The sequence below is a fragment of the Acanthochromis polyacanthus genome, chromosome 5 (genome assembly GCF_021347895.1).
Source record: "Acanthochromis polyacanthus isolate Apoly-LR-REF ecotype Palm Island chromosome 5, KAUST_Apoly_ChrSc, whole genome shotgun sequence".
NCBI lineage: Eukaryota > Metazoa > Chordata > Actinopteri > Pomacentridae > Acanthochromis > Acanthochromis polyacanthus.
Window position 1 is genome coordinate 27,658,970 of NC_067117.1, and position 24,364 is coordinate 27,683,333.

The 24,364-nt window shown below is 40.8% G+C and overlaps 1 protein-coding gene across 1 annotated transcript in view; it reads left to right on the top strand.

The window, feature by feature from the left end:
- fbln2 (fibulin 2) overlaps positions 1-24,364 on the top strand; it is a 92,561-nt gene that overhangs the window by 39,764 nt on the left and 28,433 nt on the right. The window contains exons 3-8 of the mRNA XM_022202999.2: positions 3,526-3,649; positions 5,143-5,272; positions 6,140-6,326; positions 11,396-11,605; positions 13,559-13,705; positions 17,290-17,394. Coding sequence (XP_022058691.2) covers positions 3,526-3,649; positions 5,143-5,272; positions 6,140-6,326; positions 11,396-11,605; positions 13,559-13,705; positions 17,290-17,394 — 903 coding nt within the window. The remainder of the gene's footprint in view (positions 1-3,525; positions 3,650-5,142; positions 5,273-6,139; positions 6,327-11,395; positions 11,606-13,558; positions 13,706-17,289; positions 17,395-24,364) is intronic.

Here is a 24,364-nt window from a genome sequence, read left to right on the forward strand (position 1 = left end):
CTGTCGGCAGTCATATCACACTACATTTATCCAAGTACCAGACATTCGGATGTCATTTTAAGAAGGTTATTCAGTCTTTCTTTTTTCACCATTTTTTTTTTTTTTAATTTTCAGGATCTAAACAGAGTAATCTGTATTGTCCCATCTAGATTTACATAATGTATTCTACACATGTATTACTCAGACTTCATTCAGTTTTTAAACACCTGCCTGGATCATTGGTAGTTCAAAAATACAGGATCATACAACTCTGACTGCACAACCTAATTTCTGATGTCATTTCTGATATGATTTCTGATTTGTTTATGTTTTATTGTTTCTGTTTGTTTGTTAAGTTCTATTTTATTGTAAAGGAAAGATCAGGTCTACCAAACAGATTGGCACAAAATTAGGTAGAGATGATGATTAACTCATTCGCTGCCATTGACGTCTATAGACGTCAATTAAAATCCGAACGTTCGCTGCCAATGACGTCCATAGACGTCAATCATGGTTTTTGACTGGGGGGGCTGCAGGATAGTTTGTCGGAGCTTGTCGGTGAAAATCCTGGAGTTTTGGAACATGAGAGTGTTGCGGTGAGCCAAAAGAATGACAAAGACAGTGACCATGGTGGGGCGACAGCAAAAAGTGCCGTTGCCAACAGCCGCTGGGTCCGTGTACGTCGCCGTCATTCTATTTTCGATTTGGGGTCAAAACACCAAAAACGGATAACGGCCGTTTCCCATTTTTCGTTTTCAAAACAAAAATCGGAAAACGGAAAACCAATCCGTTTTCCGATTTTCTTTTTTCAATAAAAACGGATATCAAAAAACAAATTAGAAGTTAAATTTCATTTTTTGATATCCGTTTTCTAACTACACTTTTGCAAGACAAACATCAGAAATGACGACGTACACGGACCCACTCTCCTAGAACCAAATCAAAACATAAATGTTGTTAACCCTTTAAGCTGCAGTCAATTCCAGCCATTTTCAGTACAAAAAATCGCTAATATTCTATTTTTAAATAAAAAATATGACGAGACATACAGGGAATATTGGACGGGCATCGCCAGGTGCATTTCCTTGAAAACGACCTATTCTTGGTAAATATACCGACTTCAAGACATGTTTTGGACGAAATATTTTATTGACTTGTTTTGTCTGGATGTAAAAGGTTGGATTATGGCCGTTTTTTTGTGGAATATTTTCATCTGTGTGTAATAATGAACCCGGAAATGTGAGTCGCGCTGTGTACGTTGAAGCCGTGTATAGAGAACGGATGGATGGATATTCGTTGTTTGTCGGACAAATGTGTTTATATTACCCGCTGTGGTAATCACATCTGAAAGTGGTTTATACCGGCGGATTCATGAGAATCTAAGCTTTCCGTCAGCGTATAGTGTTTATATAATCACGTTTGCAGCCGTCGGACATTCTTTAAATTCCTATGCAAATTAGTAGGTGTACCGCCGGCGGTACACTGAAGTTTTTAAACTGCACAAACACATGAGTGCAAATAGTGCTTCTCTTACATGTTAACGTGCTTGGTGGTAGGGTCCATGCAGGGATCTTACCCTTAACCCTGCCCTCACAAGCCTTGATATTTCTTGATGACAGGTAGCCGGTCATCATTTTGCGGCCAAATGATGATCCAGTCTGGAAGAACATTTAATGTTGAAAATTGTGTATTCTGAGCTAGAGCACCCAGAAGGTGGCGATGTTCACATTATTACTATGACATTCAGATATAGTGGATGAGATTGTTCACAAAGTATATAAAAACTAGGCATGCAATTATGATAGACCGCTTCGGCAGTGCTGTTCTGACTGTTACATTTATTTCTTAAGTCACCCTGCTAGTCCTGTGAATAAATAAGACAGTAGTGAAATTCATTGTACCCAATTTGCTTGCTCTTTGGGGTAACTCTTGTAATATTGGGCTATAAAAATAATAAATAAATAAAAAACAGATTTCAAAAAATGAAATTTAACTTCTAATTTGTTTTTTGATATCCGTTTTTATTGAAAAAAGAAAATCGGAAAACGGATTGGTTTTCCGTTTTCCGATTTTTGTTTTGAAAACGAAAAACGGGAAACGGCCGTTATCCGTTTTTGGTGTTTTGACCCCAAATCGAAAATAGAATGACGGCGACGTACACGGACCCCGCTGGCGATCAAAGCCGCGCTAGTTTTCAGTTTCGGTTTCGTCACCACCGCTCTCTTGAGCTCATCTGACGAAGCCGAGTCAGATGAGTTTAGAGCGAGCACACATACACACACAGACACACAGACACACACACACACCTAAAAATAGATTGTTTATATTTTGTAAGATGTATTGTTCTGAACCAAAATGTTGACTTGTGTTGTTTGTTTGTAAATAAATGATTTAGCTAACAAAAGGTTAAAAAAGTTGACCTCAAAATGCTTTTTCCGAGTTGTTTTTGTTGTTTCATATAAGTAAACAACCGTTCAGTTGTGTAGGATGTCACTAAACCAAAAAATATTGGCATCAAAGTGATTGATGTGTCTCTCTGCACAAAAAGCTCGTTATCTCTGTTTTTTGGTCAACTTTAGAACCCAAAATGCTAGAAACAAACTTTTTTTCCTGATGAAAGAAGAGAATCTACACTTTCTTTCGATAGTTTCAATGTTTATGTAGTCTTAAAACTTGATATTCTGTAGATCTTGAAAAATCTGTCAAAATTCTTAAAAACTCTGGCAGTAGGGGGCTCTTTGCTCTGAAAACAGCTGGCAGCCAATGAATTAATCACCATGCGGTTGAATTTTTTTTGTACAGACTGAAACTTGGTTCAGATTTTCTTGCCCTCCATCAGGATGTATTGCAATGCCTTTAGTTATTCAGCACCATATGGGTCTCATAAACTATACTTTGGGCTAAACACACAGGGCTGGATTAGCCTCTTAAGGGGCCCTAGGGAAAAAACTTGTTCTGAGGCTCCTGCTGACCACTGTAGTACACGTGTTTCATTTTTTCTGTGGCACCGTGAAATGGAACAGTACTCCAGAGCAGAAATGATTAGTTAATTAATCTGTTTGACAATGACAGAAAAAGAATTGGCAACAATCATTTGAATCGGTTTTAAGATAAAATGCTAAAAAATATGGTAGCACCGGATTCTCAGATGAGTATTAGGCTTGTGGTAGCCTGTACTTATAAATACTATTTTTCAGTCTGTCTTTTTCACAACCCTACCAGAGGACTGTGTTCAACTTCTGACTATTTATAGAATAAACTCAGCAGCTCAGCCCCTCGGTAAAAAGTTTCCAATCATAAAAATGGACTACTGTATTCTGCACCTCTTTAGTCAGCTGGAGAAATCTTAAAGGCGCCTTTGAGGCCTCATGCAGTCTACCATATGTTTCTGTCTGACAGCTCACCATACTCGCTGCACTCTCCAGGCTTCTGTCTGCTCCATACAGTGTCATTGCGCAGGCACGGAGGATTTACTGTAGAGCTGTTTTTATTCCATCAGTCTTGTGTGCACTGACGTATGCATACCTACATGTCTCCCGGCTGCAGGTCCAGGTGTCTCTGCTGAAGACCCGCTGCAGGTATGCTGTGCTGCTGGCCAGAAATGGGCCGCTGATAACCGTCACTGCAACCACATGCCCCTGCTGAACAGTGACAAGCGCTCCGTTTGCAGGTAAGTGACATGGCCTCAGGTGTTAGATTGCAGTTTTAGTAAAGCAAATATTCTCTTGGCAGCTGATTTGGAATGGAATCAGGCATAATATGAGATCATTTAAAAGGACATCCCACCAGTTTTACATGTGAACATTAGTTTGCTCAAAGTGATTCTCAGTTTCAAATTTTGAACAAATAACCAGCATCACAGTCTGGAGGTGTGGAATTGTTGCACACACGGTTCTACACACTAAGTGTAGGATCTACTTTTAAGGTGAATTACTCATACAGCACAATGACACAAACGCAAATATCTACGGCTACTGCTTCAATATCCAGTGCAAAACTAAACCGTGGTAGCACTGTGGAAAATTAGCACGGTAATGTGGTCACTACCATGATGGTGCAATTTCATAATAATGCCATGGGTAGTCAATGGTAATATATGGTGACCAATTTACTGTGCAACCGTATATTAGCTGCTGTAACGGAGCTACAGTTGAGCCATTTTGTGCATAACTAACATAGAAATGACACACAGCAGCCCAGGTCAGTGTATAATATATTTTAATTGTAGAAATCTGTTGTCAGTTTGACATGAAATTCTTGTCAACAAGACAAATTGCAGTGACAGTGATTGAATGCACATAAAAACCAGGTGTGTGCATGTGATACAAGCACACAGAACAGTACCATGAGTGGAAAAAAACTTTAACATGAGGAAAATGTGATCCTCTGAGCATGGAGCTGCAATGAGCGCTCACTCAACCCTCTCAACTTACAATTGCTCAACTCTCATGACTTGGCAAGTTGATTTTTAAGACTTTGGAAATGGGGTCAGTGGCTGCTCCATTGATTGGGTCTTTTAATACCTTTGATTAGTTGTTTGTTTGGATAACTGGCATGTGTAATCTCTTGCACCACACTCCAGTCCAGCTGACCTTAACTAACAGTTGCATTGGGTCCATATTTTTGTAGCAATTGTGAACTACACGGATGACTGCTGTCAACACAAATAGCCAATGTTACATTTGGGTTTTTCCGGATTTATTTGCGTTCAGGGCATTGGAAAGGTAGCTGCTCCTCATTTTAGCTGTTTATTCACTGACATCTTCTTCTCAATGTTCCTGCTGCCAAATAAATTGCTCAAAGGAAAACAGAAAGGCCTGAATCTAAGGCATCATCAACTATCTTTCCCTCTAAAATGTCCAAAGTCAACTTGGCTAGTGAACAACTGTAGAGCTTTGTGCTTGCAGTGGCTACTACTGCTTTTGCGCAATGATGTCATGTGCCAGGTTTTTATGCAGGGAGATTTTGAGACTAATAAAACATCATACACACAGTATATTCATGTAACTGTACTCAAATTAAAGCCAAGACTTGCCGCTTCAATGAGGTATACTTTTATTTTTTTAATCTCAAATTAAAAAATGTTAAAGCAAAAATGAAAAAAGAAAGGTCCTTGTCTGGATTGCATAGATATGCGTAAGTGTGTTTGCATTTGTGTTGCAGTGTTGCCCAGAAGCAGTGCTGCCTCAGCTCTGTGAAGGAGAGCCAGTGTGAATCAGGGGTGACCTCAGCCAGAGAAGGTGACACCTGTGAAGTGGATGAGGAGGACTCATGCACAGATGACTCCCACCAGGTACATACAGTGGGGGAAAAAAATTAAGAAACTAGCTGGTTGAATCATGACCAGAAGACATTACATCATAGATGAATACATTTATTCATCAAGTTCTAAGCAAAAACAAAGACTGAAGTGATTTAGGGATACCTCAAGATGAAAATATGAACTGTTTCTGTGAGTCAGGTGTGGTATGACTCACCGTTTCAAATGGTTCAGAACAACAGCGGTGGACATAAGTGGGCAAAATTATAGTCAAGCACAGTGTATTCTTTGCCGCAGTAACAGGGTGAAAGCTCAGTTTGCCAGTGTATTTTCGACTTTGGAGTGAGGTTTCAGTTTCAGGTACTTGCGCCAGCAGAGAGGACTCCATGAAGGTCACATAGTCTATTTGTCTTTATTGGCAAACAGGTTAAAATGTATTAGTATAAACTGCCAAAACCTCACATTATTACTTGCATCCTTGAGGCTGTGAATGATTCCATATGGAACTGGGACTCGTACCTCTGCTTAGTGCTCACTCTTCTAACAGCATTCCCCTCTTCTCCAAGAGGAAACCTGGTGGTTTGGCCCGTGAGCCAAATGTTCATGTGTTGAGGCAGTCGAGCCAAGTCATCATGCCAGGTCTTTCACTCACTCAGTTGTAGAGGAAAGTTCCAACAAAAGGTGAAAGTCTGGTTTTCTTTGCTAGACATGTGGTTCAGCTTGAGGTGGCAGCTGAAGGCCTTTGCTGTTGGATGAACCAGTATGTTCATCTGTGTTTGTCTGCTGTTTACGAAGCAGGACAAAAAATGGAGGGTCCATAAAGAGAGGTGTCGATTAGAGACGTGAAGTGTACACCAGTGATGAAGCTAACAGACTCTGCTGTCGTGTGTACGTGGACAGGTGTGCTGCAGCTGCTGTGCGCTTGGCTTGCTGGTTCGCAGTGAAGGACGGGGTTGTGATGCCCACCAGCACCTGGGCTACCCGTGTGGACACATCTTCCTTACCTGCTGCGAGGAAGAGGAAGATCTGAGCCAGATCCCGCTGAGGAGAAAACAGAAGCCCAGACCAACTGTGCTGCCCAGAAAAGGTATCTATTGCACAGCAAATTTTCACTCACACAGAGGTTTCAACATGGAAAACATCATGCACATTGGTACTGTTATGATTTACTGGATATGTAAAAATTGTTCAAATGAAAGAAAGAGGCAAGAAGGAAGCAAAGAGGAACCTAGTGAGCTTTAAACATTGGCTAGTGGAACAAGAAATGCTTAGGAAAGAGTTAATGAAATGTTTGATCCATTTAGTAGTTGTTCTTGCACTTTAATGATATCCTAAAATCTTCTTAATAAGATCTATTTGGCCCAGATGTCAAGGATATTAAGCACCTGGTAAGTGCTTCACAGTTGTGGTTTATTTCAGTCCGTTTTGTTTTATATTAATGTGGCGATTGCAACTCTGTGGGTCGTAATAATTTGAATTCTCAACCTCCTCTACAAAGATTCAGGGAACTGAGCCCAAAAGTATGGGCTTCCCGCAGCTTTCCAAAAAATCTGATTGTGACATGAAAGAAAGCAGAAATTAGCTGCCCGGAATGACCATTTTGCTGGCTGACTGGCTAATTACCCTGCATATTCTGCATATCTGTGCATAGCAACTCTCAGAAAGAAAGCAAATTTGAATGTCCCCAACTAAGTTACAGCTGAGCAAACTCCTCATGTGCAACTCCAGAACCTTTGCTTTATCATGTGCTGTTTCCAAGATCTGCAGTGAGCTTTGAACCTCCCAATTCAGTCAAATCAGCTATGTGCAACTTTGATTCATCACTGCTACATACTATGTGGTGATTATATACAGCAGGTGTTATGCTTGCTATGCTAATGATCACAATATACCACGTGGTTTTTTTTGCCATAGGCAGCAGCAGGAATTGACTAAAACAATTTTAAGCACTCTTTTTAGTATATTCATATATTCACATTTTACCTGTGATAATCGTGAGCTTCTTGTTTGTTAGGTTTTGTATTTGGAGTATTTGTAAATAATGTACATTTAGCCCCTGTTATGCTATAATTTGACGGATGTCCATTAAAAAGTAACTGTGGAAAGTGAAGAATGCAACATTTCCTGAAAAACGAGAAATATGGAAAGATTATTTTTTTAAAGTTTAATGTCATCCTTCACAAGTCGTCTCACCACAATTGGGATCTTTTAATGTTTTGCGGCTGTGAATAGCTGCTCTGTTTGCATTGAAGGAAAATACACACCTGTAATAACCTATAACTGAATCAGTCTTTCAGAGTAAATGTACTATAAACTCAAAACCTGCTTAGACTTAATGTGTGTACTAGTACTGGGACACCACACAGGTATGTCTATACTAGAAATCCTTCTACTCTTATCTACCACAATTAAGTTAAGCTAGTTGACTTGGCAGCTAAACTTCTAAAGCCATGTTCATATGAGCGCCCTTTTAAGAACTGCACTTTTAGGGTACTTTTTCCCAGGGACTCCAAACCCTGGACTTCATCAACCAGGCTCTTCTGCAAAACTTAAAACTTTCAGTGTGTAAGTTGCTGCCCTGAGGTTGTTGTTGTTAGTGAAGGGGATTTTGAAAATTTTAACACATATATACTTGAAGGGCAAGAGAAAGCTGTGTGAAATGCGTGGCCAATGGCAGATTAATACCAGCAGCCTACATCCAGTCAGACTACAGATGGACCAACAAAAAAGTCCAGGCTGTTATTGTAAGGATGGCATTCAGAAGGAATTTGAAACTTCACAATAAGACAACCTTCCTTAAAATTTCTTCATCCTTTTGTACCTTTGCTTTACAATGATGTGGTCAAGCAGTCCCTGCATTTGGAAATATCATCTTTGCCTACTCTTCACATGGGAAACACAAATGACAAAGGGCTGACGGAACCTTTAGTCTCTTTGGACAAAAGCTGCAGGAATGGTTCTCGTGTTGTCACTGGAGGCTAGCTCCAAAAGGGAATCAGTCCCTGTAGACCCAATGTTAAAATGTTCAATTTAACACCAGAAATAAACATCTTTGAAGGCTAGTACAATGACAGTTGTGGTCTCTATAGGGAATTTCCCAGTTCACGACACTTGTAAAGGGGTTGGATTTTTATATAACTCACCTGTTTAAGGCTTGATGTTCAACACAGTTAAGAATGCAGCCTCTTTGAAGGTGGATGCTTCAATAGGACAGTCCATGGCACAGAGGTGTTTGATACTGATATTATTTTTGAGCATAAAACGCTTTCAGATGCAGTTTTATTTACTCGAATGTTAGTGTCTTGCATCCAGTTTGCAGCTTGAACTACAGGTGATTTACAGGGTCACATAAAACCTGCATTCTTTTATGTATATGATTTTTATGGCCCCTGACAAACAACCGTTCCGACTTAAAATTGAGAATCTAGCGATGCATTTACTTTTTAAATAATAAATTAACGGAAAGAATAAAAACTACAATAGTGCCATTCATTTTTTTCTTTGTAACTGCATTAAAGGTTACTGTATTTTTGCAGCCCTCGAAATAGCTTTTCTTAATTCTGTCTCCTCAACAACTCTGCCCTCAGATTATATCAGTGGTTACTGTAGCTACCTTCATCGCTGCACTGGTAAATAAAACAGACCAAGATTGAGCTGTCAGTTTTTTTTCCAAATTGAAGTTCGTGTCAGAGGTGGAATTTGGGCTGAGGTTGATGTTCCAAAAGACAGATGCTCTGGGTTGACTGGTCAGGAGTCACGTTACCGTTCATAGTGATGGGAAAAGATGTATGTGAGCTGTGATGAATCAGGAACAGATGGCAGATCAGGCTGTTGTCTCTGTACTTGTGCCAGCAAAGTTTTCTTCCGTCTCTGAACCATCAAGCACCCAACGCAAAATCATTCCAACCCCAGACTGCATCTCCTTATATCTACAAAAAATGCGACTGTTTGTTGAACACCTCTGTGGTCTATATGTGACCTACATACCTTGCTAGCAGCTGTGAGCTCCCCAAGAAGGGATTTGCATGTTTTTCATCTATGACATCAGTGTTGTAATGGTTGAATATAAGACTCCACATTTGTTTGTGTGTCTGTCTGTGCTCAGCTGTGCAATTAAAACTTTAATTCCTCTTACTAAGGCTTCCCAATGTTGACCAATTTGTGGTTTGGTAAGTCTTTCTTCAGCTTTATATTTCATATATTGGGACCAGAAACACAGCATGGCATTGTAGCTCGTTACTAGCCAGCCTTCGTAGTTGTTCTTTAATGGGAGTCGTCGTATTCAAGTATGATGGTGAGGTAAGGTCGGTCTCCTCACTGCCTCAGCCTGTTATTTCATTCACAACATCAGAGGAATTCCTCTTAATCCTCCACTTTAATAGGCTCTGCTCTAACCATCGGCTGCAGCTCATTTCTTTCAGCTGTAAAAGGGAAATTTGAATGATGTCATTCTGAAGTGGGAATCAATTAACCTGCTGAAAGCTGTGAAAGGTTTAGGAGCTGCAAAACTAGTGAGGCTCCATCAGTTTGTATTACAGCTCGCTCTCTCACACACACATACACACACTTGCTCGCTCTCGCAGGAAGCATGACTTTACTTTGTGAGTGTTTTATGGATGAAAAAATGGATGAGATGCACTGTAATTATTTCCATGGGGGATATGTCTTCAGTCTTATGACTCACCGCCTTTTAATTAAAACAGGAAACATTTAATCGCCTTGCTCCTCTGAATTTATATCCCAGGTAATGACTGTGAGAAATATTTTCTTAAAACCAACAACCGGACCTATTACTGATAAAATACTGTCCCTATTAAAAGTATTCTCCCCCTTGGACGTTTTCCCCTTTTGTTGCTTTTCAGTGTTAAATCAATCTGACAAGAATTTACAAAAAAACAAGATTCTTTATTGCCAAAGTGAAAACAGACTTTGACAAAGTAATGCCATTAATCAGAAATGTAGAACATAAAATAAGTATTCACCCCCTTTAAGTCAGTATTTAGTAGATGTAGCTTTGGCCACAATTGCACCATTGAACCTGCTGATTGCTCTCAGTCGGTCTTGTACATCTGAACACTGCAATGTTACGCCATTCGTCTTTACATGAGGATTGTGAGAACAGGCCTTTTCTTGTCCAGCCACAAATTCTCAGCTGTACTGAGGTCTGGGCTCTGACTCGGCCACTCCGCAATATTCAACTTGTCCTTAAACGATTTCTTTGACTACATGGTTTGGGTCATTGTATTGCAGATCTTCTTTCAAGTCACTCTTACTTTTAGACTGCATCAGGTTGTTCTTCAGGACTTTTTCTGTACTTTGCTGTAGTGGTTTTACTCTCTACCTTTAATAGCATTCCAGGGCCTGATGTTGAGAAGTATACCAACATTATGATGCTGCCACCACCATGCTTCATAGTAGGGATGCAGTGTTTGGTGACCGCCTCACATAGCATCTAGTCTGATGGCCTAAAAGCTCATCTTTGATCTTTTTAGACCAAACTACTGTCTTCTAGTTGGCTTCAGAGTTTCCCACATGCCTTCTAGTGAACTCTTGTCCTGCTTTCTCTTTGTCACTCTCCCATAAAGCTTTGACTGGTGAAGAACATACAACAATTGTCTCTTCTTAACCACTGTAACTTGTAACTTCTTCAGATTAGTCCAAGGTTTCTTGGTGGTCTCATTCTCTCGTCACTCTTTTACACGGCCCTGATGCTTTGTAATGATGGATTTATCTTCACTCCAAGTGCTATTTCTTGACTTATCGCCTGAATTATCCCTTTAAATAACCTTTTCGTGGAGATGCCTGGAATATTCTTTTATCTTCATTGTGTACTTATAAGAGTATGGTCTATGTGCAGTGGTTGCTTTCTTCCTCCAGCCTTTCATTATCACTTCAGTGTCACAAGAGTTCTTCAGATGCAGCAAAGCTCTGACTCTTGTTACTAGTAGTTTTTCGTCATCTTGATAATTCAGGAATTGAAGTTCTGTATGAAAGCATCATTTAAACACTTACACTGAATGTAAAAGTAGAGGAGGAGCAGATGTTGTTTTGTGTCTTCAAGTCAGTTTCATGACGTAAATTATACAGGCAATATGGTTCTGTCTCTAATTTGAGACCCCCTCCCTTTCTCAAAATTCCTTCTCTCACTCCTTCCAGTCTCAGAGAGCAAGTTCCCCAAGGAGGCCTTCTCCATCAGTGCCACAGACGAAGCTGCCAACGCAGTGGAGGAGCAGGAGGACGTGGATGAGTGCCAGCTCTACCATGGCCAGCTGTGCCAGCATACATGCACCAACATCTGGGGCTCCTACCGCTGTGGCTGCCACCAGGGCTACATTCTGCAACAGGACGAACACTCCTGTGCACCAGGTACTGCAGCTCATCCTGGGAGGGAGATTCATGTACGAATGGTATGAGTTTCAAAATATAGGTAAAACATCAGTCAGATACACTCATAATCTGAATGAAAACTGAATGAAAACTCAATGTTTACATACTTGTATGCTTCATAAACACGCCGCTACTCCAAATGTCAGCTTTCAGCATCTGCACAAACTCTCATTACGCCACCTTTTGACAAAATAGTTCTCTTGGATAATCACGTCTACATTTTAAGAGGATCTCGTGGAGCTCAATGCACAAATTGTGAGAGGGGATTGTAAAAGATTTAGAGACAGCTTCAAGCTTTTTTGCTTTTATTGACAAGTATAAATGTAAGATATTGGCTAGTAAATTCTAAGATGAAATTTCTTTTACCTGCAAACGATCTTTAACTCTAACTATTTAAAAACAATCATCCTTTAGGCTTTATAGTGGTAGAATAAAACAGAGACTGATTAAAGCACTAAGTCTTTGTATTTGCTGATCTTGTTGGTCTAGGTGGAACTGTAAAATGTGGCTCCTATTCTAGTTGTATTCTTTTTGCTACATCTAGCCTTTTGCCTGAATAGGCTTGTGCAAAACTCCAGTGATGTGAGTGTACTTCAAAAACCAGGTAATTAGACAGGTACATAATTCGACAGGCGGGTAGGCAAGCCAATCATCTCATGCACCAAATGCATTGATTGGTTGGTTGTTTTAAAGGCCTGTAACTGCCAGAGACAACAGCGTTTTTTTTTTCTTTTTCTTTTAAGTCGGTGCACTTGATTTATTGATTTCTGTCAGGATGTAAAAAAAACATATGGCATAAATGCATACTTTAACAAGGTAAACTGGGTGCTGTTGGTTACAGATGGAGGCCTGTTCATTTGTATGACGGCTGAACACCACTAAGAGCATACTCCTAAAAGTATACACAGTTTTTTCAGTGTGCTTCTGCACACTCCCACAATTCTGGGCCCGTTTGCATTATTTACATCCTATTAAAGTCATTGGATTGGATCAAATGGATCTTCTCTGACAAACATATTCATAATTTTTCAGCCAGCCCTTTGTCAGCGATGAGTGCGTTGGTAAGAGGGATTTTTGACCTAATAAATTTACAAACTTTAGTATTGGTTTTGGTCATGTTGCAGATTTGCTGTACAGGCCTGGTCCATTGGGCTTCCTGTAGATGCCTTCAGCTGACCATCACCTTGTAGGTTAAAGCGGTTTGTCAAGAGTCTTACTTTTAGATGGAGTTTCGAACATTTGTGTCATTGAAAGTCTCACAAAATGACAATAACCTTACATTCAGGCCATTTATGTATATGCTTTTAATGTATTTATCATCAGATCTTCCAATTGAAACAGGCTAAAATGCTAACTCCTCTGTTCTAGATCTGACTTCCAAGCAGGATATTAACCAACAATGAAAAAAACAGACTTTATCACAAACATTTAAGCATTTGTGTTCACGCAGTATATGTCTCTCATTTGACCCTGTGCTCATTTAGCTTTGCTGTGCTACAGTTGTGTAATTGGAACTCACAGACAGGAGATGAGGCAAATGCACAACAATAAAACTCAAATGTTTCACTTGCACTAAAAGTTTAATTACAGGAATCTTGATTTTATTGTATTTGCCTGCATGCTTATCTGACTATGGGTATGCTGTGGTTCAACCAACAACAGATTTCATCATCATACTTATTGCACTTGAGCAAAACGCATTTAAAAAGGCTCATCAAAATTCCCTGCAACCTCAAGTGAAAGATAATTTATTCACAGGCCTCTCTCTGCTCTATAAAAGAGTATAATGACAAAAACATCCAGAGTGGGTCAAATTATGTTTTGGAATATTGCTCATTTTCAAATTTGCCTTATGAGGCAGAAACTTTAAATAGTCAGTTTGTAGTTCTGTGCCTCATGTTCGTTGTGGTTTCTGTTGTTGCTGCTGTCCAGTGAGTCCTGAAGAGGACAACAGAGTCGGAGAGGTGGAGAGTCCAGCTGTGAGCCTGACACCAACCACCACCACCACCACTACAACCAGTACCACCAGTACAACCCGTACAACCACCACCAGGCCTCTCCGGTTTGATCCTTGTGCAGGTAATGACCACAATGCATGCAATGTCACTTTGGTGTACCCCTCTTTGTATCAAACATCTATACAGTCACATAAAACTATGCAGAAGTGATATTTAGATTGAGAAACAGATTTTACAAACTCCCCTGAAGACAAAAAAGGGAAAAATCTTATAGTTTCAGTGCTGACAAGGGGCATCCAGGAGCATGTGAAAACACATTACATTTTCTGCCACAATTTTAGTTTTTGTTCTTCTCATCCTAATTAATTCAACTGTCCATGCTTAATAAAAGGACATTTTGTTTGTATGCCTTTAGACTTTGTACAGAACAGCTTTTATCCTACGTGTGTCAAACTGCAGTAAAGTTACAGTACAATGCAAAACGTAAAGGCACTGAAAGGAAAGTGAGGATGGATAATTTGGTGGCTTACGTGGTTTTTTTTTAGGTATTTTGGAGAAGGTACTACTGTTCGCCTGTACTTTCAAACTGTCTTATTGCTGTCAGCCTTTTCATATAATCCCAGACTGACTTCACGATGTTAATCTGATGCAGGGCTTTCTGTTGTTCTAGCTGTAGATTGTTTTTTATTAATATGGCTACATGTTTTGAATCATTGTTGGACTTCCTTGGATAGGTCAGACCTTGTCGCAGTACATCCATGCTGCTGCTGATCAAATCTGTCATGTTCCTCAGGCTGTTCCTGAGCAGTTTTTACAGTGTTTTGGGGTTCAGTGTCATGTTGGGTAGTTTCATTGTCATTAGGGAGTGTGCTTGGTCTGCAACTATGTTCAGGAATCAGGTGGTTGGTATGTGTCCATCCATCCATCTGAATGCCAGAACACAAGATTTACCAGCAGAACATTCCATGTAATGAGATGATCAGTGTTCTTTACCTCGCCTGTCAGTGGTTTTAATGTTGTGGATGATTAGTGAATAAAGAAAATTCAGTGAAAGATGATACATACCACCTTGTGAGAAATTAACTCAGCCTGATTCTATTTACTGTATCTTTGTAAATGAATTAGACGTCATTCACCTCTGGATATGCAACTTCTTCTTTCCACAGCGCTTGTTAGGAAAACTTCTTTTATTAGGATTATGCTAGCCTAGCGGCGCTAAACCCATGTTCTGAAGGCACAAGGGTCTAGGAACGCTCGACAGGGAGGGAGACGGGCTAAAAGGTTGTCTTTCAAATCACTCTGCAGCAATTGGGTAGGTATACAACCAATCAACGCAACGAATAGGCTGACGTAGTTCCTAGAGTGCCGGCAGATTGTGGCTAAGTCCCATTAGCTTCCCAACCAGCGGAGCCAACTGGTATATTAAGGATTTGCCATATCCCGTCAGCATAAGTCCAAATACGTCTTTCTTCTCAATGAAACACTTCAGTGCCGTCCTTTGTTTATCTTTCAAGTTGAATTTTAGCTTCAAATCTTTAAGAGCTGTGGCCAAAGCCGAGTCAAAAGATAACTGTTTATTGTGCGCCGGTTGTTTCTGTCAGAATCATCGTGCCTCTGTCGTCACTTAGTTACACCTGCCTTCTGACTCTACACTTCATGGTGATTCGTCCGGCCAGTTTTAGGAGAATCCAGCCTCGTGCCTTATGGAGGGTAACTAGACCCACCCTGGCAAAGAATTAAATTTGTTGCTGTGGGTTGTCTAGCACGGCTAGGCTAGGATTATGCCCCATGAAGCTACCTATCTGAGCAGTCAAAGTCAGTCAGCAGTCACTTACAAATTAGACTAGATTATTGTTTGGTATGCGGGTGTGACAGAAGCAGTCTGAAAGCTGCAGAGTTCGGAGCCCCACAGGCTTCCTGTATGTTTGGTGTTACGATGTTTCGCTGTATCATTCACATTTCTAGTCCACAGAGAAAGGCTGAGCTGTTTTACGATATGGTATTTTGTAGAAGATTGCCACTGGTTGTAGCCAGCTGTAATCACTGTCAATAATTAGATGGGGAGGTAGATCACCAGATCTCTCACCAGCTGCTGCCAAGGCAAACTGGTTTTTGCTGTGATTATGATTGTAGGTATGACTCTGCTTTGGTTGTTAAAATTCTAGTTGTGATTCTAGTTCCTTTCATAAGACTCTGTTTGACAATGCAGCAGTTGTGTATGTGCAGTGTGCTGACATGTCAGTGTGCTGACATGTGTACACTCGTCGAACCGTTAACACTGAGCCAATGGGAATGGGAAATTATTTCTTGTCGTGTTTAAGGATTGTACGTTTTTCATGACTGTATCTTGTCTTATCCCTACAATCCAGAAACTTGCAGAGGCTCTTTTGCTTCAACCTTTCCAGCATGAACGCACTAAGCAGAAACCAGTCCCCAGCCTCACACACATAAACAAACCAACAGGTGTGGATTAATGTGCAAGTATCTTCAGGTATAGATCCCTATGGCAATTAGCAAAATGGCTGATCAATGCGACTTATTTCTGTTTGGTACTCCTTGTTTCCCCAAATCTCTGCAACAGATGGAAGCCATGCAAAACTAGCATCACCCATAAAGCCATAATAGCCACAAGTTAATGGGAAGATAGGTAATCTGCATCCATCCTCTCTGAAAATGTGCTCATATTGGGGAATAATTAATTCTAGCAGCTGAAAGATGAGAGCGAGGTCTAGAAAACAAGCAACCAGTAATACTTGCAGTACATAAGTTGCCGTTGTAAAATGCTGTTTTCAGCCATTTTCTGTCTTTGAGCGGATTAGCCAAAACTGCATTACCTACTGTATTAAAGTAGCAAGGAGCTGATATGTGGGCTTTCTTCAGCGCACTGTTTTTGGCTCGGATACTCACTTCCTGCTGTGAGACTCTTCATCATGGATTCCTCCCTTAGCTAACATTTTCTGTTACGGCTCTATGTGTAATGGGCAATGAGAGCATTTGGGGCTTTGGAGAGATAGTTTCTTGTAAGTGTACAAGCAGTCTCTGGTGTCTCCACCCTCTGAAATCCATCTGTAGAAGCTGCATGCATCTGCTCAAAACATCAGCTCTGATTATACCGAAAGAAATCAAGCAGGTCTGGATGATGTGTCCTAGGACTGCCTCCCTGCCCTGAGGCCGACTCCCTCATGAACAGAAGAGAAAACAGGGACAGTTGCTTCAGCTTCATGAGCTGAATCCTGTCCCGTCACTATAGACGATCACCAGCGTGAAACCTCAACCTACTTGACTCTTTCCTCCAGGCTCCAGCGAAAGCCTACAGCTCCTTCAGAGTGTCTCTGATTGTTAGTTGCAAGATCCTGATCAATGTATTTAGCGGTCTTAACCACTGCAGAACTTTAGAGGGGAATGTGTTGGCAAGAGATTGTGGGGAAACAGTTCCTGGCCCATGCCTCTTTGTGACAGGGCTATTGAGCTGTTAAATAGGGAGAATTGATTCTGCTGTGTGATTGCGATGGCTCATGAGAGGCTCCTTCCTGCAGAGAGTGATGATCAGTGTGAGGGAGAGGAGGAGGAGTCCATAAGAGCTTCTGGGAGGCAAGACAATGTGGAAACAGCACAAAGATGAGAAATATAAGAGTGAAATGTCTGTCCCGGAGGCATACCTGTGTGGAATTAGGAGATGATTGTGTTCGTGCTGTTTGTCTCCAGCAGAAAATGGTGGCTGCAGTCAGCAGTGTTCAGCGGTGGCAGGCCGGGCTCGCTGCTCCTGCTTCCCAGGGTTCTCACTGATGACAGACGGACTCATGTGTGAAGGTAAGGGCCACTACTCCCTCTCGTCACGTCACTGTTGGCAGTAATTGGAGCAATTCACAAAGCTTGTATGTATCCCTTAAGCTGTCTCCCTCAAGCTGGGGTTGCACAACTAACACACAACCCAGCACCATCAACAATACGAGTCACTGCTGCATAAATGAACAACAACAAACAGGTAGGGCCATGACAACTGAACAAAAGTGCAGTGGAGCAGTTTGCCCAGAGATCGGGACACTTTTTAATTGGATTCAGTCACTCATGAAGGAGGGAAATGCACGTCTTGTGATACTAAACAATACATCGACTGATTGGGCTACCTGTACCTGGAGGTGGAGACCATTGCCTGGAGCATGAGTCAACCATAGCCAATTACTCTGTGGCAGCAGCTGTAGCTGTAATAACAAACACTACACATAGTAACTACTTTCCTTTATAAGACTCTGTGTGATAAGTTGGTACAGCAGTGGCACCTCTGACAGAAGGTCAGCAATCACTGCAGTCTATTACAGTAGATGACCAGAATTAAGACATAACAACAGTAATTGTTTTCCATAATGTCAGCTTTCCAGGGGCGGCTGGTATAAATGGGCTAACAGGGCTAAGCCCTCCCAAGCTAACACAAAAAAGATGAGAAAATTATTCTTTAAATAACTTACAACAGATTGTTTTACGTTTAGGTGAAACCAAAGGTAGCAACAGCACCAATCAGTCAAAAGAAAAACATAGAATATCTCTAAATGGGCTTATTTTTTACAGCCCCAGCAGATACAGTCCGCTTTCATTCATTTCGTTCTTGTAAGTGATTGACAGGTGTCATGTTATGCCCCTGTGATTTACTGATCATTTGAGCTAACTTCAGTCAGCCCACAGGCCACTGACTTTTGACCAATAGCAGCGAGTTAATGCAGCGGTGCTGCTATTTGTGCCAGAGTTGGGAAGGAGGGAGAAAAAGTTAAGCTATGGCGGGTGTCAGCATGAACGAGGTGGATTATTTGCTTTCTTGTCCATTTTCCTTAATGTCTTTGGAGGAAAAGCTGGAAGTGAGGAGACTAGGATCACATCGGCCAAACGATGTTCAAATAACTCAACGGGACAAACGACAAAATCGTAAGTTTTGCGTTTCTTGGTTTGACAGAAAAGACTGGCTAACGGCAAGTGTAGCTAAGAATTCACTTTTCCGTTTCCCATGCTTACTTTTTGGAGGAGATACCGCATGGACTCAACAAGGAATTGTGGATTTGAAACATTTGTCGGACAAAATTAGAAAACATGAATGCAGCACAAGTCACATCGGAAACAGCGTCAAGCTGTCCATGTTAGGAAAAGTTAACATCGCCTGTCAGCTGGATGAGGGCCACTGCATCGCTGTACAGAGACACAACTAGCTGGTGAAAAAAAATAGACATTCACTATCAGGGATTGTGGACTGTATTAAATTTTGTGGAGCACACGAGCTAGCTTTACGGGGGTCTGATGAAACCCCACTGTTGCCAACTCCTCCGTACGGAAAGTCGCTGTTGGCTGTCCTAAAAGTCGCTAGAAGTCGCTAAATGATCATCGCCTAATTTGCATATTTCCCAGTTTGCATGTAATTGTAATCAACGTTGTAGGAGAGAGGAATAACGTTGTGGAAGAGACCAAAAAGTGAGTATAAAACACCCAAAATGTTTTTTTTTTACTAGAGGCTAAATGCTGTGGTTTATTTTAGCATGACAGTGAAGAAACATTTTCATTTATATCCCGCTCTGTAAGTCTGGATGGGATCTGTAGTGACTTTGCGCATGCGCGATTCACCTGCCGTCTGGCCGCAGAGGGATGTGTCCTCTAATCAGACACTGTGACTGCTGCGGGGTTACTGAACTGACAGCCTGTGCATTGAGACGGGGAGGAGCTCACAGCAGCACCTGCTGCTCATTGAAAACAGTAAGTCAGTGACGGCAACAGCAAATTCTGATTTGTTTAAGTCATTGCTATTTTTAGATCTATCAGATGCTGTATTCTAACCCACCAATTACTGCAGTAAGTCTGTTTTTTTCCTTTGTAACAGGCTGTTGCTAGGAACACTAGATTCATAACATCGAATTTAAACAAAAAATTGTCTCGGATTAGTTATTTCACCGGTAAGCAGCTGTGTAATACAGAGGATGATGTAGAGAGCTGGTTAGATCATGGGTAGAAGTCAGACACGCAGCTGATGGGGTTCTATCCGTCTTGTCTGCGTTTATTTCACTCTAGCTATGACAACCTGCTAACAATATATTATTCCTTACATACATCTTACATGTGAAAAGTAATCCCACGAGCTCTTGTTTCCTTACAGCGCTCATTAGAGCATCCATAGGCTGAACAGAAGTCCGGCATCTTTTGCGAAGCTCGTCTGCTGTTTAAATAACTATGCTGGAGTCAGAGGGAGATAGTGTGTAGCTTAAGTGTTGAGTGGCAAAACCAGCATTGTAAAAAATATCTGGGCACCTTGTATAGTAGCTACACGTGTGACGTTTCTAAAAAAATCAAACAGTTTGGCAATCAGTTCAAAATTCAGCGAATAATTCCACTTTAAGATTCAACAGTACCTCTTGCCTCGTAGATGTCTATGCACCGCTGCCTCCGCTGGCCCCGTTTCAGGATGGCGGCACTGTAAGCACGTCTCTCGACAGCCTATGAGGCGTCTACGTATATATGTCTATGGCTGGGCCGTTTACAATCGAACGATAGCTTCAGTGAAACGTTAACATCTCGTGGGAGTCTCGCAGACTCCCGCGAGATGTTAACGACGTTAACATCAGCGACAATAAAGTGTTCAAATTTGAAATTAAATCGGCGGAAATCCACGGATCCAGGGAAAATTGCCATTCCTAACTGCAGAATGAGTTTTCCTGTCAGACGGCATTTGTGGCTGTGCAAGCTGATGAAACAACCGATGTGGCGTGTGTATCTGTATGTGTGTGTGTGAGAGGGAGAGAGAGAGAGAGAGAGAAAGAGAGTGTTGATGTACAGCACTAAAAAAGTATAGTCCATCCATCCATTCTCTATACACCGCTTTATCCTCACTAGGGTCGCGGGGGGTGCTGGAGCCTATCCCAGTATAACTGTAATTGATGTAACTGTGTGTATCATAGGTGATGTTGCTTTTGCAGCTGTGTTAATTATTTAATCGGTATTATGCATTTGTTAGCCCACCCAACAATTTCACCACCAGCCGCCACTGCTAGTTTCAGTAAAAAGTTCTTGCTTAGAATGATCTGCATTTATGTTCAAATTGTGTCTTGAAACCTGGTTAAAGTTGCATTTATAAACAAACGCTATTTATTTGAACTAATCTAACACAATAATCATTGTCCGTAATGAATACTTCTTTCAAACAGTCACAGTCCTTTTTGGAAAACATTTGAAACTTGAGGGCAATTGCATCAATAAAAGCTAACTGGAGTCAGATGTTGGCAAATCTCGTGTCCAGTTGATAGAGCCAAATTAGAGGTGTGTCAGTGCTGCTTTGACTTACAATAAACACTCATTTTAAGTTTGCAATTCACAACGACTATTCACTTGAAAATAGAGATTTATACAGACTCACCACCAGGAAATGTTGATCTGCATGAAGCTAGAAAGTAATCTCACAGAGCTCAAAGTCAGTCCACAGTTGGGCAAAACATTTATTTCTGAGATTGCTATCACTAGAAGTGAACTCCCAGCTAACATAACACTAAAAATTCAATGCAGAATACTCTGTGTGGTAAAAAGCTTAACAGCTAAGGCCCTAAAAGTAGCATTGGAGCTCTTTTACTGTTTAGAAATCTACATTGTACAAACCCTTAAACAGGCTTGACATCCTTCGTTAGACATCATGAAGAAACCTGCCATTCTCCAAATAATACTGTTACTTACTTTTGCCCAAAAGCACTTTATGCTACGTTTTTCTGACTCGTAAATCAAAGATTGACCTCCAGAGAGTTGTGCATGAAAGACGGCTCAAGTACATCACTGAACTGAAGCAGTTCTATGAGGTCGACTGGTTCAAGATTCCTCCTTAACATTGTGCAGGTTTGATCCACAACTAATGAATATTATAACCCATTTCTAAATAAATGATGTAATGCTGCTATCTAGAATATCCAACAGGTAACACAGAAGGCCTTAAAGTAAATGCTTGGTTACATCCTGAAGGAGTTGCCTACACTGCTTGTAAAAATTCAACTTTGAGCATAAAAAGATTACCACTCTCCAGACGGGAGGTTCTGCAGCTGAAAATCAGTATGAAATGACAAGAGAAGAGCCCACACACTCGCATTTATCATTTTGCTGTGGGAAAAGTCATGCCGATGGATCATGGATGTTTAAAACCCTACCCAGGTATAGTTGTTGCCATGCCAAAGCCCATTTTCCCTGAACGGCCTTACAGTTTTAAAATTTACTGTAGTAGTTAGTAAATTGATCCATGAATTTGCAAAAGGGCGAAAACTTGGCAGTAATTTTGCTTTATGGAAAAAAAAGAGATATATGGTCCTGCTTTTGGATTCAATACTTGCTGGCTTGACATGTACAAATCCCTGCCTGAAACACCAATACCGTACAAGATAACATGAAAAGGGTGGATAGTTAGATCATGTTCTGCTCTAGTACTGAGTGTTGCAGCTGTGAAGTGCAGTCCTGGCTGAGTTTATTTAATCTGTCTGTCCGTTAGCAGACGGGATAATACCTCTAAATGCATAAGCACTGCATGAGAGTCCGTGTTTCCCCGCCTATCAATTCATTCTGTGAGCAGACGGAGCACTTTCTCCCCTGAAGTGTTCCCACATGTGGACATGTGGGTGGGCAGCATTTGGTTTAGACTGGAATGAAACAAAGCAAATAGCACGACAAGATGGGAGTGCGAGGGTGGGGGGCTGTTTGAGGTTTTGACAGAGTTGTAAGTAGACTGTGAAGTAAACTGTGGAGCACTTGTTGTTGTAGATGTATCACCCAGACTGTGAAACACCGTGAAAGCATTAACACCTGGGATGTTTGCAGTCGACTGTAATTTGTTTAGCAAATGGAGGCGCTTCTATCGGAAAAAGCTGAAGTGGTTCAACCCTTATCAAGGCTGTTTGATATTTTAATTTACAGGTTTACAGGGTAAATAAAGCTGCTCCTCTCTCTCTCTCTCAACGGTGTATTCAGTTGCATTTGAATGAGAATGAACGTTAACAGTTTAACACACTGTTGTTCCCATGGAGATGTGTGTGAAGCAAGGACAGGTTGTGTGAAGAAGGGCTTTATGCACAAACTGAATAGTGAATGTGTGGGTCAGACACTTGATCGGGGGTTGGATTTGTTTTCATTCCTCTAAATGCTGCATAGAGGTGGAGAGCTTTGAGAGTTATTACACGGATGATAAACACGATTGAGATCCTGCGATAAATTGTAATCGGCGCCCACTGCGTTATCCTCTCTGTGGTCGCATAGCTAACATAATCTTTAGATTTACATAGCTGGGATAGTTGGAGAGACACATCTGCTCCACCAAACCTTGCGGAAGATATCAACAGTGTTCGACCGCACAGTTTTCTGAATCACGGATCCGCCCAGCAAAACATGCTGAGCTCCCCTCCAGGCTAAAGTTTGTCTCTGTAGCTCTTGAATTCAAAGAGAATAATCACTAAAACTGATATCATTTCGCTATAGAGATGTTTCAGTAGTGGTTAGAATCACTCTAGATGCTATATTTTCATGCCGGGGCAACTTAGGTGTGTTTTTCAAATCAGCCAATTAACAAAAAGGCCAACTCACTTGGTATTTCTGAATCTGTAAGCATTATATCCTAGTCTTCCTCAGTCAAGTCATCATAAGTTATCACATCAACTAATGCTATTTGATAGCAGATGGTCTTAACCTCTTGTCTCTGTCTATATTTGATGTGAATTGTGTTGTCTTCCTTTAGATGTTCCTCTTTTTGATCTTCATGCACATTATATTGGACCTATGATAATTATTTTAATTACTAGTTTCTCACATGGTAAAAACAAATGATTGGAGAAGCCTGCAAAAGTCCATTGCTAAAGAACTGCTATTGTGGAAAAGAGAAACTTATCACCCTTTATTCTGTGTACTCTAAAAGATTGGCTTGATTTTTCTAAGTTAATTCAATTTTAGAATTCCTGTGTCGGGAACAAACTGTTATTTACTTCCCACTGCTTTGCAACAAGCAGCCAAATCAAATCTGCTGAGTGTGCATGTAACATGTATTTATGAGTTTTCATTGCAAACCAAAGGGTTTCAGCTTTATTTACAACAAACATAAAGAGCAAAGCAGGAGGGGGAGGTGTCTTTATGTCAAGGTGGCCGGTGTTAATTTTTAGCGACGATCTCTCCTTTGTTTTCGGCTCATGGTGCTAAAGCTAAGCTAGTATCTGCCAGCAATGTTAGGAAAAAAAACGTTCTTACTTTGTTAAGTCACTTAGACATGATCTTACAATTCTGAAACATTGTGTTAAAGTCTCTACAGCTGTTTGTTCTGTTTGCCATTGAGAATCGCACTAGTTCATGGATCACTATACATGCTTAGTTTGGTTCAGTTTATTCATTTATTTTTGCGGGGACAGTTAAATGTTTGCTGATGTAATTCTACATTTTTGCTGCTTTAACTCTACTTCATCTCCAGCAGCAACCAAACTCAAAGATCACAGGAGGAAATTAACATTATTCATCACATAGGGATGACTGTTAATTTACAATCTAATGCATCCCAGACATTGGAATGTGACTTTTTTTTACAAGTTACTCAAAGTTTATTTCCTTCACTTGTGAGTTTTCAGAATGTTTTGGCACATCAGTTTAGCATTTTGCATGTCTTACGACAAAAACTTCCAGGTGCCTACATGCCCCCTCAGGTGGCTCATCTTCTTGAATTTATTCCCTTTCACTGATGATTTGGAAATCAAATTCACAACTTGCACTCGAACGCCTCCGGTCTGCATCTGTGTAACTCCAACCT